The 16,047-nt window shown below is 29.7% G+C and overlaps 2 protein-coding genes across 2 annotated transcripts; both read right to left on the reverse strand.

Moving 5' to 3' along the window:
- Positions 1–758: 758 nt before the first annotated feature.
- Positions 759–5,380, reverse strand: LOC137812419 (Ras-related small GTP-binding family protein). The gene is made up of 7 exons (XM_068614385.2): positions 4,900–5,380; positions 3,568–3,659; positions 3,331–3,472; positions 2,538–2,842; positions 1,690–1,743; positions 1,483–1,607; positions 759–1,169 (listed from the first exon to the last, which is right to left on the reverse strand). The coding sequence occupies exons 1-7, from the start codon at positions 4,988–4,990 to the stop codon at positions 974–976; spliced, it is 1,005 nt and encodes a 334-aa protein (XP_068470486.1). The 5' UTR covers positions 4,991–5,380; the 3' UTR covers positions 759–973.
- A 4,763-nt stretch (positions 5,381–10,143) lies between these two features.
- Positions 10,144–11,586, reverse strand: WRKY59 (WRKY DNA-binding protein 59). Its single transcript, XM_068614386.1, has 3 exons — positions 11,242–11,586; positions 10,916–11,062; positions 10,144–10,634 (listed from the first exon to the last, which is right to left on the reverse strand). Exons 1-3 carry the CDS (start codon positions 11,475–11,477, stop codon positions 10,454–10,456), a joined length of 564 nt encoding a protein of 187 aa, XP_068470487.1. The 5' UTR covers positions 11,478–11,586; the 3' UTR covers positions 10,144–10,453.
- Between the last annotated feature and the right edge of the window lie 4,461 nt (positions 11,587–16,047).

The raw sequence follows: 16,047 nt of genomic DNA on the forward strand, positions 1-16,047 counted from the left end.
TAAAATAAAAATAAAAAATCTAACGACTAAAACCACGAAAAAGATATTAGTTGAAGACAAATTTATTTAGCCTGTTTATGTTTATCAGTCTTTGTTATTTAGTTTTTTAAAATAACAAAAGCCTGGGACGAAGGATATCATTTCATGGACCATATTTCTTACCAATTTTTAAATTCAAATTACTAATAGAAAAGTTACTAATAAAAGAATTCCATAAACAGACCAAAACATGATTAATCTAGACTGATCAAATTTTAGCAAAGTAGTAAAATAAAAAACATAAAATGTTTTTGTAATAAAAACGAAAATAATCAAGACCTGCTGATGTATACAAAGTGAAAATATTTCAAATAAATAATTATCATTTCGCTTTAATTATGTACTAGGTTGTTAATGGTCCAGTCAACGGAATTGGTTAACACTTTAAAAAAAAATCTACAGTATGAAAACCATTCAATTTTTCTGCTATTGTACTGATATGAAAATTTGTCAAGAACATTTATACGACAAACATATTTTACCCCAGAATCTCAATTTGACAATTATTCAATTTTTTTAATTTGGAATAATTACAATAACTTCACTGGGTATTGTTGAAATATAGTGAAGACTATTACTATCTATCTTCAACCATTTAATAAATTTCCTTGAAAAGTGTTCGGCTTGACTTTACCCTCACTCAAACTGTATTTTACGTCATAAGATCATTCAACGGTTATATTGAAGTGGAATACGTGGAATTTGGAGAGGTAATACTGTTGATATGAAAGAATGGAGCATATATAATTTAAATTCTCCGCAAACTTTGGACAATGAGCTCCTCTGTGGACTGAGAAAGCCTCTTAAAAACGAATGAATCAATTGAGAAGTTACAATGGGAACAAAGAATTTAAACATGTATATAACTTCGTTCCATGCAAGAATACATCATGTATTAGCAATGACTAATTACCAAAAATACACAAATAAATCTTCAGACATTAATATCTGATCGCTTTGTTCTGGCCACAGCACTGATTTCTGAGGTGCCTGACAAGGAATATCTAGGGAAACTATAGTTTTCCGACACCGAAACTGGCTGTTGAGGATAGAGTGTGGGGGGCGGTGTTAGATTGCGTTGTGCTGGAAGTGGGGGAAGCGTGTTGTACTTGAAAGGATCATTGCTTAGACTGCAATCAAACAATGAAATTTGTAAGGAGTGGCCCTAAACAAGCTAGGAAATGGGCAAACACACACATGTGCCTGTACTCAGTTATTGCTAATGAATAAACGTGTATTTGTATTATATAATTCCATCACCAAAAAACTACCTAGGATCTGTGCATAGTTTTCAACACAATGATCCGCAAATTTTCACCCCGAGGCAAACCCAAAATTGCACTATTAGTCGTCTTTCCATAGATGAAAAATATGATCAAGAAGACATCTTTCAGCCAAAAAACCTGCCGTCATGGTGGTGATGATAAAAGCACATCAGCATACCTTTTATTATAGGACTGATCATCTTCTATGAAATTTTCATCTATACGCTGAGCTGGTCTCTGAACAGAAGGAATGGACCATGCTGGTGAAGGTATTTCATCTGAGAAATATCTTCTCCTGATCAACTGAAAGGAGATGTACCAGAAAACTTAGATGGCAACCCATAAATTAAAATTTATAAAGACAGAGATCGAAGTCCGTACTGACCATGCGGAAAAATTTCACCACAGCCTCCTTGTCATACCTTGCTTCTTTTGCAGCCTGTAGACATCCAACATAAAATCCACAACCATTACAAGAAGAATGAATTGGATAGCAACTATTCAACAGAATGCAAAATCTGGGCAAGTCTATGCATCAATTGTTAGCAGATATAGACAGTATTTCGGTTTAGAATATCAAAATGAGAAATAAAGATTCTCAGAAAACATAGCATCTCCAGTCTAACATTTTCCTAACCCGGCACAGTAGGCAATGGCTGAGCTAAATTCATTATTCTTAGTGAGTGGCTCAAAAAATATACATTGATAACCTTTAAGATTAGTTAAAAAGATAAAATGTTTAATGATTAGCCTCTCAATTTGAAAACGGATGGAAACAGAAAAATCTATTTTTAATCCAGATGGTGGCACCAAAGTGAAATGTGCAGTTTCAATGCATCCATAAAGGATCCAGATGTAATATAAACTTGTTCTGAATTTTGAAAAGGATCAGTGAGGAGAAGCTTTTTTTGTGGTTCTCATAAATCCCATCCCACTCAATGCATATGCAGTGATATTGTCACAAAAAACAAGTATAAATTATTCATGTTTAAAACACATGTAATATGTTCGAAAAACAGCAGTGGCTAGCTTTAAAATACAAAACAACTAAAATTTTAAATTGCTACTTGCTAGTAGTTGAAATTCCGTTGTAATTAGCATTAACGTCAGATTTATTAAAATCTATCTGAATACAACATACTAGTTAACATAAGGGTAACATACTATCTCAAACATTGAAAGTGGCGAAAACCAACTTGTAAAACCGATAAATATTTTAGTTGAGACACCTACAGCAACAAGGCCCCCACTACCAGGAAAACTCTCAGTCAAAGGAAGCTCCTCACTGGACGGAAGCAAACCCTGCTTCTCAACCCATTGGCGTGCAACATCAACAAGATTCCCACTGCTTCCTCTTGTACCCTCTTGTGCAGCAATATCAGCTTTGTTACCAATAATAATATATGGAACAGGAAGGCCACTAGGGCCACCTGATCCCAAAGGAGCTGAAAATGTCCCAGTTTCAGCAATCTCAGCTGCCCACTTCTGCAAGCTAGTCTTTGTTCTTCTCTGTGAAAGATCGTGAACAAAAATTACACCTGCAAATGAAGTCCAAACAAAGTTTCAAATTCTAAATTATCAGAGAGCCAACTTTCAAATATTCACTAACTGTTACTAATTTTATTTGTCAAGACTTCCAGAATACCCAATTGTCATCAAGAGACTCATGCCATTATCCAGATAGTGGTAATTGGGCTATTTTGCAAATCAATGAAGTTTGGACTTTAGACAGCTAAATCTGTAAGATTTCTTGTAGAAGATTTAGAACATTATTGCTATGTGTTCTATATCAAAATTCTTTTATTTTTCAGCATGCAAGGCTTTAAAAAGAGAAGCCAAGGATACTTAATGACTGAAATAAAAATGGAAGTCCTCTTCCTTATTTCCTTTCCCCCTTGGTCACAAATATTGACCTGTCATTTTGTAGATTGACACATAATAAGATTGAACCTATACAACTACCTCTGTGCAATGTAAGGTACTATATATTTTAGAAAACTAAAATAATGGATTTTTTTTAACTCACCATTAACCTGTGAATAAAAAAGAGACCGACAATCTTTGTAGCGCTCATGTCCTGATACATCCCACAGTTCAACGAAGAAATCTCTCTCAGAGTCACCTTTTAGGCTACTAGAAGAGCTGCCTGAATTTCCATAAGTAGTATGCTGGAAAAAGAAATAAAAATTTGGTAAAGACTTCCCTTTGTGTACAGAAATAATGTATTACTCGTCTAAACCATAGAAGGATAGGGGGTAATTACTTTCACATCAACTGCACAACCAATTGTTTGAGGAGGGCGAGCAATTGGAGAACCTTTTATAATCAGGTTTACTAACGAAGTCTTCCCAACACCTGCAAGGAGGATGAGAAAATATGACAAATGTGCAACTATAATATCGACGAAACAGTACAGTAGGGAACCATATCAGGGGTGACTAAAGAGAGATTTTGATGTGCTTGCTGCTGTAATATTAACTAATGCAACCCATAGGTTTTCCAAAAAGCTTCAGAAAGGCATCATATGCTTGGATACTTTCCAAAGTATATGGCTACTATATGACAACATAAACAACAGCTTAACAGTAGAAATGATTTTTGTCAACAATATCACCATTAAGAAAGTCTATGTTAGGCTTGCTAGGTATAGCAATTAGGCATAACTACCTAACTGATCTAGTTACAGGGAGGGGGAATTGAATAATAGAATGACGAGGAGAAGGTAGGGGGAGAGGGCACATTTTGGGGAAGTTAGTTGATTAAAAGGGGAAAATCTGGACTCTCCTTCCGATTGTTTTCCACCGTACAATATAATCTTCTCCTTCAATAAAAATTTCCATTTCTACCTCTAGATTCTAAGTCTGAACCAGATCTAACAGAATACTAAGCCAGAATTATTTCCTCGACCTATTAAGCAATATTAGATTTTTATTTCCTTTTGCCCAGAGTTGACGTTAAGAACCCAATTCTCTTAAAGCAGCCCTACCTAAATGAATTCTCTAAACCACATACCAAAACGAAATATCAATCATCCAGCCCATTTCAAATTGAACATCTACAACCTAGACACCTGACTTAACAAGGTTTCAGAAAACTGTCGACAACTGCAATTTCGGTTGAAGCTTCAAGGTATTCAGGGTCTCCATGACCACGATTGCAACTACAACATCAAAGATCCAATGAAACAAGAACCCACAGCCACAACTTAAAACCTTGAAGCTAAAATCATTAACATCACTCTTGAAGCTCCCATTGAGTGTTATAATAACTATGCCACCATCACCATGATAACATTTCTCACTCCTTGTTTCAATGTTTCCACAGAAATATCACAAAATCACAACGGATCCTAACAGTGTACCCTCCCACACCGAATCAACTAACCACACAATCACAAAACTCCCCATCATAATTGTTTTTTCAAAAAAAGCAGCACTGATCCTAAAATCTTAAATGCCAGTGCAATAAGATTACCACATACAATTGTAAATGAAATCAACAACAGTGAACACAGCCTAGTAGTGTACTTTAGAGTATAAACAAGTTTTATTCTACAAAATTAGAAGAAAACAAAACTGGTATCAGAAACACGAACCCGAATCACCAACAACGAGCACTCTGACCTGGCCACATAGGACCCCACCGTTCAACTCTTTGTTCTCCCTCTCACGGTCCCTCCAGAACATGATTCCCTCTTCACCGACGATTATCTCAAAACACGTCTTCACCACCACACGCACGTGCGCTCATCAAGTTCCAAAACCCATGTCACGTGAGAATCACGCCGGGATCGGAGCGAGAAGTTTTCGCTCCGGCGTCGCGTATCTCGGAGGAAACGAAAAGAAAAGCAAGAAACGCGAATCGACGATGGATCTAAGGATTTTGGGAGACAGTGAAAGGGAAAGGGATTGGGGTGAGGATGATGGATTTGCGGTGTGTGTCTGTGGTGTGCAGTGTCTTCAAAATGGCTCTGTTTTTTTGGGACGCGATGGTGGCGGAAAGGTGAAAGAGACGAACGATTCATTGTAATCATACAATCTCGCTACTCATTCGTGTAAACCACGCGATGCAAGAGCACGTCATCTCGGTAATTAAAATGTTCTTTAATTTCTTCAACCCAAATTTTTTATTAAACTGTTTTTTTTTTTTTAATTTATAAACTTTAGGAAAAATAATATTGTTAAACTTCGTTTCTTAAGCAAGTATACATAAAAATATGTGAGTGTAATTGAATGGAATTAAATTATGATTTTTTTAAATAAAATAATTATGGGGACAAATGTTATTTGCGGATGAAAAAAAAATATCGTCCCTAAATATATAAAGTAACTTTTTTAATAGATGTTGAAAATATTACTTTCAATTAATAAAATAGCGAAATATATATGATATTTTAGTATCATCATTACCATTAAAAAAAATTATTCATCTTAGTAATGAGGAAAAAAAATTAGACAAAACGATAGTGAATGGTAAATTGCCAAAAATAATAGTTATTTTAATTATGTCCGTGAATAAGGAAATAACACAAAGGAAAAATAAATAAAAAATGGTATTGGAGGAAAAAAAAAATGTTAAGTTCTGTTATATTTGGTATGTATTTCTTAAAGGAAAGTAATTTGAACAAAAATATCATACATGACATTACACGTGGCATTTTGTTTATCTAACCTCATTTTTATTATAGAGTACCTTCGGGTGACTTGATTGAGTATATTAGACTGTAATAAATTTATTCATTTTTTATTCACACTTATATAAATTAAAAATATATATAAACATGAAGTTAGAATAAATCCAATTGTTTTTATTTTTATTAAATTTTTTAAGTCTAGTTTAGTCAGATGATCAACTTTTTTTAATTGAATTTCTGTTAAGATTAAGAGATAATTACTTTGTTTTAGTTATACAAATATTTTAATCTACTTTTTTTTTACTAACTTACCCACCAAATATTTTAACTAATTTAACATGCACATATACATACTTGGTTTATCTAAATATTACTTTAGAATTAAATAATTATTAATATTTTAATTAATTTAATTATAAGTATTGTATTAATAAAAAAAATGCATTGTCTAAACATTAATACTATAAAAATTAGAAAAGGTGGTAATTTCTTTTTTGCACAAGGGATGACAACAGCAAGAAAAGATAATAAGGCCAAGGTAAGCCCAAAACATATTTAGGGAAGCCCTTTTAGACTATTGCTATTGGGACTCCCCAGACCTCTATTAAACTCCTTTCTTCACTTTTAAAAAAAAATTGTATTTTGACGAAAATATCTATTATGTTTCAGTCCTCTCACAAAATAATTAATGACACACATTTAAAAATACCCCTATTTTATTGAATAAATAGGAAAGAGGAAAAATCAACTTTTATATTTGAAAAAAATCTCAAATATTGTAAAACTTGGTTTTAATCAATTTATTTAGACTCTTACTTAATTATAAGAAATTATAAGAGTTCATAATTAGTTAGGGTAATAATAAGTAGTTTTACTAAAAACTAATAAATGCATTCATATTATTAAGGATGAAACTTTAAGTCTAATTTAAGTATACAAAACTATATAATAAGGTAAGTTTTGCACTCACTTATATATTATGAGATGTTTTTATCTTTAATCGATGTGAAATCTTCAAAACACTCACATCATGTTGAAACCCCCAACTTGAGGATGAGAATATATATATATATATTTATGGGTGATCCGATAGTGGATGATCCGTTAAGTCAAACACACTATTGTTATGATAGATTTTAAATAACTTTAATACCAAATAAGAAATGAATTTTAATACTAACTCAACTTTAAAAATCAACTGTAAGACTTTCACTCACTTATATACTATAAAATGTTCTGATTTTTAATTGATGTGTGATCTTAAACACTAATAATAATAATAATAATAACTTGTGAATCACAAAAAAAAAATCTTAAATATAATAAGTTTTAAAATTTTACATAAAAACTTCTCCAAAACACTTGTATTGTCACATCTTTTGTTACATAGTAAAGTTATTAGAGTGATAAAAACATATAAACAAAATGCAAGTGTGTAGTTTGAAAAATATAAGATTGCAAGAATAGAGTTTTTATGATCCCAACAAGAAGTTTCTCTTGTGTTGTGTCAAAGTCAAACCAGCAAAGCCACCCCCATTAGCTTGTGTTGTTACATCGCATTCACCTTCAACGTGCACTTTTCGACTACCTTAAACAATTCTTAATTTATTAGCTGTAACGAAATAAAGTATGAACTTGATTCATAGTTTTCCCACTACTTTCTTCCTTACCTCTTTATTTAAAGTTAATATGTTACGAAAATCATTTTTTAATGTAGATATCACATTAATATAATTACATTAACTTTTAGTTCAAAAGACTACTTTTTTTTCTCAAGCCAGTTTAAAAAGGCTTCTCAATAACCCTGTTAATTTAATAGGTTCCTATATTTCTAAAATTGATGTCAATTTTGAAAATTTAAAATCTCTTAAAACATATAGAATTCATTTACACATTTTTTTTTCAATTTTAGAAGAATATAATCTACATTATAAGAAAATCATGAAATAGAAACCAATTTTTAGATACCAAAATAATTAGTTGCAGTAGTAACTAAATTAGAGATCATTTTAAAAACTAAAAAAAAAATTGATTTCTAAATTAGTTTATATTATTGTTAAATAGTTTCTAAATTGGTATGTAATTAGCAACCAATGTTTTAATTACCAATTATTTAGTTTCTAAATTTGGTAGAAAAAACTTGATTGTTAATTAGATATCAATTTAGAAACTATTTAACAATAATAGAAACTAATTTAGAAACCATTTTTTTTTTAGTTTTTAAAATGTTCTTTAATTTAGTTACTATTGCAACTAATTATTTTGATATCTAAAAATTGGTTTTTATTTCATGATTTTCTTGTAGTGATAAAACATATTGAATAATCTACAAATTTTCTTCAATTCTAAAATATGTAGAATCATCAGCTTCTTATTAAAATGCAATCATAATATGATTTAATCATACCAAATACTATAAGTAATATGAGATTTTACATAATTTATTAAAGACTAGGCATGTCATTCTCAAAAAAAATATATCAACAAACTATTTTTGTAATACTAATGTTAAATTTGACTTCACAAAACTAATTTGTCATATTTGGTTTTCTCTAATAATTTATCATACTCTACTACAACTTTCATCCAACAAACATTTATGAGAGATTTTTTTTAAACATTTTATTGAGTATGAGTGACTCCTCACCTCAATTTATTGTCGAAAAGCTTTATTTCTTTTTCATCACACAATGTATTTATCTATTTAACCCACTGTACAAGATTAAGAGGGCAAACATCCAAAATTTATGTCGAACCACGCATTGGTGAACAAAAATTTTGGACTTTTTATAAAAAAATACATTTGATTTTGGCCTCAAACCAAAACCTAAAATATATAAAATTCTCAATACAATATATAATATTTAACTAAAATTTCACTAAAAAAAAAGTCTAATCTAACCTAAAATTAGCTAAACAAGAAAATAACCTAAACTACAATATATTTTATGGAGGAAAAATGTTGCCCATGTTCATTGTTTTCTTGTCCTCCTGCACCAATGGAGATTGATAATTGAAGATATAAAACATTTCATTTATGTTATTACGTAGTAGTCATAAAAGTAAAATACATTCATCCATGTTAGAAGGTGTTACCTCTTTAGGTAATACTAATATCTGTCAAAATGATGACTCTCATCCAATATTTGATGTACACTACAAAAAATCATTAAATAAAAATTATTTGTAGAGACAAAAAATAATTAGTTGTTATAGTGACTAAATTAAAGTTTATTTTAAAAACTAAAAAAATTATTGATTTCTAAATTAGTTTCTATTATTGATTTAAAACATTGGTAACTAATTAGATATCAATTTAAAAACTATTTATCAATATTATAAAGTATTTAAATTTTTTTATAAGAGAACCTTTAGTTTAGTAGTAGGATAATTATCTTCTTTAAAATATAATTTCTATATATAAAAAAAAGAAAGGGATGAGAGTATTACTAGACAAATAAAATTTCTTTGACACTTTAACGGTAAAAAACAACCATTTTATAACGTCTTTAAAATTAAATATTATAGTATAATAAAATAATATTGTTTTAGGTGTTCAGTGGATAAAACTGGTATCATTGTCTAAATTTACAAGTGTTTTAAAACAAAAACATTATACTTTATATATTAATTGCATTCATATTTTTAGGGACATTTTGTTTTCCTCCTAACACTCTTAAATTTCAATTCATTCAATTGATCCGGGTAAAACCATTTAAAGCACAAACTATTTAGTTTCTCATTTACAGAAATGATTAAATAAAAATTAATTTTACGTACTAATTAATTGTTATATTGACTAAATTAAATACTATTTTAGAGAATAAAATTTGTATGTGTCTAAAATAGTTTATATTATTGATAAATAGTTTATAAATTAGTATCTAATTAGTTATCACGATTTTTGCTACCAATTTTAGAATCTAAATAACTGGTAGTTAAACTCTTGATAGCTAATTAGATAATAATTTAAAACTATTTATCAATAATAAAAACTAATTTAAAAATCAAAATAATAAAAACTAATTTAAAAATTAATTTTTTTTAGTATCTAAAATAATATTTAATTTAATTAATATAACAATTAATTAAATTTAGTCTCTAAAATTAGTTTTTATTTCATAATAATTTATAATTTTGTAGTAGTGTTACCTTTTACGATTTATTTGAATAAGCAAAAAACTTTGTTATGAAGCATAAGAGATATTTTAATCCTAATACAAGATACTTGCTTGCTTTTAAGATTTGAACAAAGTTACACATTAATGTTCCTTGTCATATGAACTAACAAAGGTTGACTTTGAACTAAGTGAGAAACCAAACTCCTCTGAAACAAAGTGCAAAAAAAGGTGTAGAATTCAGAACAAAGTTCCAAGATCTGAGTACAAACTCTCTCCAACCTATTACACCATGGTATGATACATAGCTTCCCCTGCATGAAGGGATCTTGAAACCTCTTCTGGGCACATAAGCTAGAGTTGGTGATGGAAAGGAGCAAAAGGGGTTGCAGTTGGTGTCATTTAGAACTTGTAGAATCATCAGAATGTAAGAAGGAGATGGGGCTGTAGTATGTGGTAAAAGGGCTCTCATGATTGTGCACACCTTCATAAGTTGTTATCACATAGCTGGAATCCTCTCTGTCCCTTTCCACCCTTTTCTTCACACTGCATCCTCCACTTGAACATTTGTAGTAGTTCCTGCCATCATTAATCAAAGCAATTCCTTAGTACAAAAATTGTGCAACTGTCTTACACTGTTCAGTCCCATTTGGCATAATACATGAAACTCATGATTTAAATGATGCTCAGTGCTATGAAACAGAATAATTGGTTTAGATTTCAAACTTTCATTGAATCTGAATTTCTAATTCTACCTAAACTTGTTCTTTGTAATGGTTTTTTGTTTTGTCTCTGCTTATAAAAAGTACAAAGTGCAAAGGAGTAATTTAGTTTATGACACTATAAGTATTTGTTTTTACCTTAGATTGGGATTGCTCTTCACGGACTTCTTACCATACTTCCTCCACTTGTATCCATCATCCATGATCTCAAGCTCAGATTTAGTTCTAAACGCGATTCTTGGACCCAACCTTGCTTTGCTTTCACTGATCTCGTTCTTGCACTTTCTGCATAACATTATTCAGCACAATTAGTGTTGTGTTATGTTATTCACATATCAACCATTCTTCTCTCTTTCAAATGGTCCAAAAAAATATATATAATATTCATTGCACTATACACACACATGCAACTCTCTATATATAATAAAATATATGAAAGAGAAAGAGAGAGAGAAGGCACTTGCATGTTGTTGTTGTTGTTCTTAGAGGTTGCACCAGTGGTGAATCCATGAGTGGCATCAGTGAAAGTGGTTTTTTCCGATGATTCAGTGCTTTGTGATGATGGAGAGTGTCCATGATGATGATCAAGGAAATCATCGAGAAGGAGGTAATCAGAGAGTGCGATCTCAGGGGAAGATGGTGGCATGTTGTGAAGATGATCATGAGAAGGGTGAGGGTTTCCAAAGTAGAAGAAATCCATTCCTAAAAGTGTAGTAGCAGCAGTAGTAGTAGTTGAATGAAAAGAAAGAGCATTTTATAAGAGTGAGAGTTAAAATATGGTGTTTTTATATGATTAAAAAATGATATCTAGAAGGATGTAATCATGGTTTTCCTTATTATGCTTTTCTAGGAACCAACTTTCCCAACTCTTTCCTAGATGATGCAATGAAGGTTCCTCTTTCATTCATGTTACACCACTCTCATCTCATTCCATGACGTCATTGCCAAAAACCCACTATGCTTTATTCAATCCTATTATTTAGTTTTTTTAAATATTATTTTGAAAACTGTAAATTCAAATACATCAACTTAAATTTTTTAAAGTTGTAATATATTATATGATTATTAAAATATCAACCCTCTAAATTTTTATTTTTTTTATCGTGATGATAAATTAATAAATAAAAGCCACCAAGAGACATGATGGATTTTACCCTAATTATTAATTAATTAATTAGCAGTTTGGTCTTGCGGTTTCATGGTCTTATCATAAAATCCAACGTTATTAGCTTAACCACGACAGCATATATATAGAAAGTTGTGGGCTTGTGGCGGCTGGAGAAAGATTCTTTGATATGTTTAGGTTCGCTAAAGAGAACAAAAATGATGATCTTGGATTAACCAAAAAGAAACTACAGTTATGTCACCGTGAGTGATGCTTACTTTATTAGATGGGATAACTCGTGTGATGAGATTTAAACCTTGATTTTGTGTGTACCTAAGACCATGGCATCAGTCTTCTTTTATTTTTCTTCTTTCCTTTTGTTTTTACTTATATGAAAGTCTCTCTAACACCTCCTTCCAATTTTCTTTTCGAATTTTATTTCTCGTCTTTTCTCAAAATAAATTCTATCATTAAGAACATAATAATATTGCTATTTCTGGAGGTATTTTTTGGGAGTATGAGAAAATTTATTGGATTTTTCTCTACGTTTTTTTGAAGTTCAGACTCCTCTGGTTGCTGAGTTTTATAGGGTTATACATGCTAGAAAGGAAGCTCAAAAGATGGTGCTTAATAATGTCTGACTGAAATGTGATTCTGTTTTGGTTTGTATTGTGTGCTAGGACCAATGTTTCTTGGATTATTCGAAATCGATTAAATAATTGTCTTAATTACTGTGGGAAAATTAGATTTAGGGTTACTCATATTTTTCGTGAAGAGAATGCGTGTGCTAATAAGTTTGCTAATTTAAGATTTATTCATAGAGAATCTTTTTTAGTATAATAAGCTACCATCTAGTCTCTTATTATAATTCTTTATGAACATGTATAATTTACCTATGTATCGTTTTTGTTAATATATGAGTTTTGGTATAATCTTCTCATATTTTTGTATTTTCTTTATTATTTTTCTTTTTCAATAATATTTTTTTCATGCGATGTCAAGTATCAGTATAGATGAGATGTCAAGTTACATAATAATGCATAATTTATTTAAAAAGAACGTAAATAACTATGAATCATTTCTGTTTAATTATAATTAAATTAATATTTTTCGATTTTGTGAGGTTCGTTGAATTTATATTTTTCAATCAACCAAAAATCATGACAAAGAAAATATATGACTTTTGTTTAAATGAGAGGTTACTCGCTCAAGCCACATATAAATAAATCGTAATGTATATTTAAGTTCATTAAGTTAAAACTAGTGATTTTATCTCGGTGATTGTTTCATATTTTATATATCGTATTTAATTGATATTTAGATCCTTCTAAATTGTTTTGAACTTGTTTTATTACATATTTGTAATCACGGTGACAGTATACACATAATATACAATTATACATGACACTTATTACTTGCGTCATATATTGATTAGGTGAATAAGTTATTGGTTATTAATGTCATATGTGATTGTTGTAATATCCTTACAATAACAAAAATAATTATAGTGTATTTTTCTTAAGGAAAGATCATGTTTAAAATAATAGGCAGAATTAACAAATTTATCAAAATAACAATAATGATATAAACACCCATCACTCAACCTCATAAAACCAGCTCATAAGATTGAGGTTTGCACTCACTTATATAATGAAAGACTCTAATCTCTAGTTGATGTGGGATCTCTAACAAAAATTTTAAAATAATAATAATTATTCTTATCAAAACAATTGTGAGACTAAAGTTCCATGTGCATATTTTCTTTTTCTCTTCTTTTATTCTTATTTGTTTCAATTTTTTCTCTATTTATTATTTCCTCACAAGACGACACACCATTAAAAGAGAGTTTTAAATGTGTGTAATATAAATAAATATTTTATAACATTAATAAAATTTCAAATGATTCAGTTATGTATGTAGTCAAAGGAGGAATTAATGTGACGGTAGCACTGTTCAATACACTTTCACACTGTAAGGAGCTCGTGTGCAGAACATTACTCTCACATTTTTGTCAGGTGTTAAAAAATATCTGATAAAAAAAAGTATTTTATATTTTTCATGATACGAATTTTACTTCAAAAATGAATAATATAAAATTTTAAAATCTTTATCCATTAACACATATTTCAAGGAACTTTCCTTCTTCTTTTAAATGTTATTTTAATTTAAAATATTATCCACTTTTTTTGTTATTTAAAGTGATTATTGTATTGGTTTTAGATTAAAGGGAAGGGAAAGTAGAAGGAAATAGGTGAGATGATAAGAAGATTGACTTGACATAGGAATTTTGTGGTCAATGTGATTCCCACCCAACACAACCAAGCCGTCATCATATTTCTATTCAATTTTTAGTCATAAAAACATATTCTCATCTGCTTCAAAATCCAACGTGGTGATTTAGAAGAAGGAACACACTTAGCAACAAAGGAAGAAATTACCTCGAATGGACTACACTTAATAAATTAATTAATTAATTAAAGCAAGTTAGTCAACAATAAATAAATAAATAAATATTTTTTAGGAATGATTGGTTCATATATTTGGTTCAAATTGAAAAATAGCACTTTGTTGGTGGGCGATTGGTGGAAGGTGAATGGATAGATGTTGGTCACGAGAATGATTGCACTTACTTGCTATTTGATTAATGAAAATATCATTTTTAAGTATATAATATATTTTTTAATATATACTGCATTTATGAATACTTAATATCTTACTCTAATCATTTTATTAGTGTTATTTATTCATACTTTAGCAAAATCATAAATCATACATTCTTTTATGTCACTACTGTGTTAGGGTACATTTGGTAGTAAATATAACATTATATAATATAAGAATATAATAAAAAGTTATAACATAAAATTGAAATTTTAATTAAGTTATTTAAAACTATTTTTATTGATGTATTGGTCCGGAGTTGTTGGTGCACTCCCAGTCAAGTTGTCATCAACATGACCTCATACTCAATTTTGATCAAGACGTCGTTGTGACTAAGATTAAGATTGTATTGATAGGTTCCATATGATTGATCATGCTGACCAACACCACAAATTCAATTACGCTTAAGCAAAGTTAGTGAGACTAATCAGCGGTCAAGAGCTAAGTAATACACTTCTAAACATGACTCAACTCTCTAATATGGCCTAATAAGAAAGGTCCACCAAAATAATATAAATAACACAGATTCCAAGAACCAGCTACGTCATTATACAGTACTGAGCATACCGAGTGTCGAACACTAAATCTGATTTGAGCGTCGGAGTGCCTTCTGAAGGTACCATCCGAGTTTAGACTACGTGAAGATCGAGGAGTGAAGCGAGCAGAGGAAAGGAAGGAGATTGTTTGGAGAGGAATGTAAGTGCAAACCGACTTACTGACCAAAGAAGGGAACAATTTCAATCGTTCTCTAAGCCCCAACCCTGTTCGAGAACAAAAATGTTTTCTATCTATCCTTGATCAATACTCCATCAAGTTGATTAAGGTTGGAGGTCTTATCAACTAAACATATTTTATTGATTGATGTTGTTAGGTTCCTTTTAGACTAAAATATCAGTTGAGATTTTTTTAGACAACATCAACAGTATTTTTTTATCAAGGTCAAACATGACTTGTTGTTACAAACGCACACTACTAAAAATTTCTAATTTACTTACGGATTATTACACATAGATATAAATTTTATATCGTACATAAATTTTATATCGTACATAAATTCAACATTACATACATACTATTAGTCATGGATTTATATATATTGATAAAATATAATTATCTACAAAATTTTACCCACAAATAGTACAAATTGTGAATTTTATAATTTTTATTGTTATCCATTAATAAATTTTCACATGTGTTTATTTATTGATAAAATCCGTCAAAAATAATAATAATATTATTATTAATACCATTATTATTATAAAAATTAAAATTATTAGTATTAATATTATTAATAATAAAAACAATATTAATAATAGTCATCATCATAATCAATTATGATAATAAAATTTATTTAGTGTAATAAATATATATATATATATATATATATATATATATATATAATTAATGTTGACATATGAAACACAAGTTCAATTGTCTCTGGGAGATTGTTAATAACATTAACAATAAAAATAATAATCATAATACAAATATCACGATAGTTACT

The sequence above is a fragment of the Phaseolus vulgaris genome, chromosome 2 (genome assembly GCF_051622355.1).
Source record: "Phaseolus vulgaris cultivar YP4 chromosome 2, ASM5162235v1, whole genome shotgun sequence".
Taxonomy (NCBI): domain Eukaryota; kingdom Viridiplantae; phylum Streptophyta; class Magnoliopsida; order Fabales; family Fabaceae; genus Phaseolus; species Phaseolus vulgaris.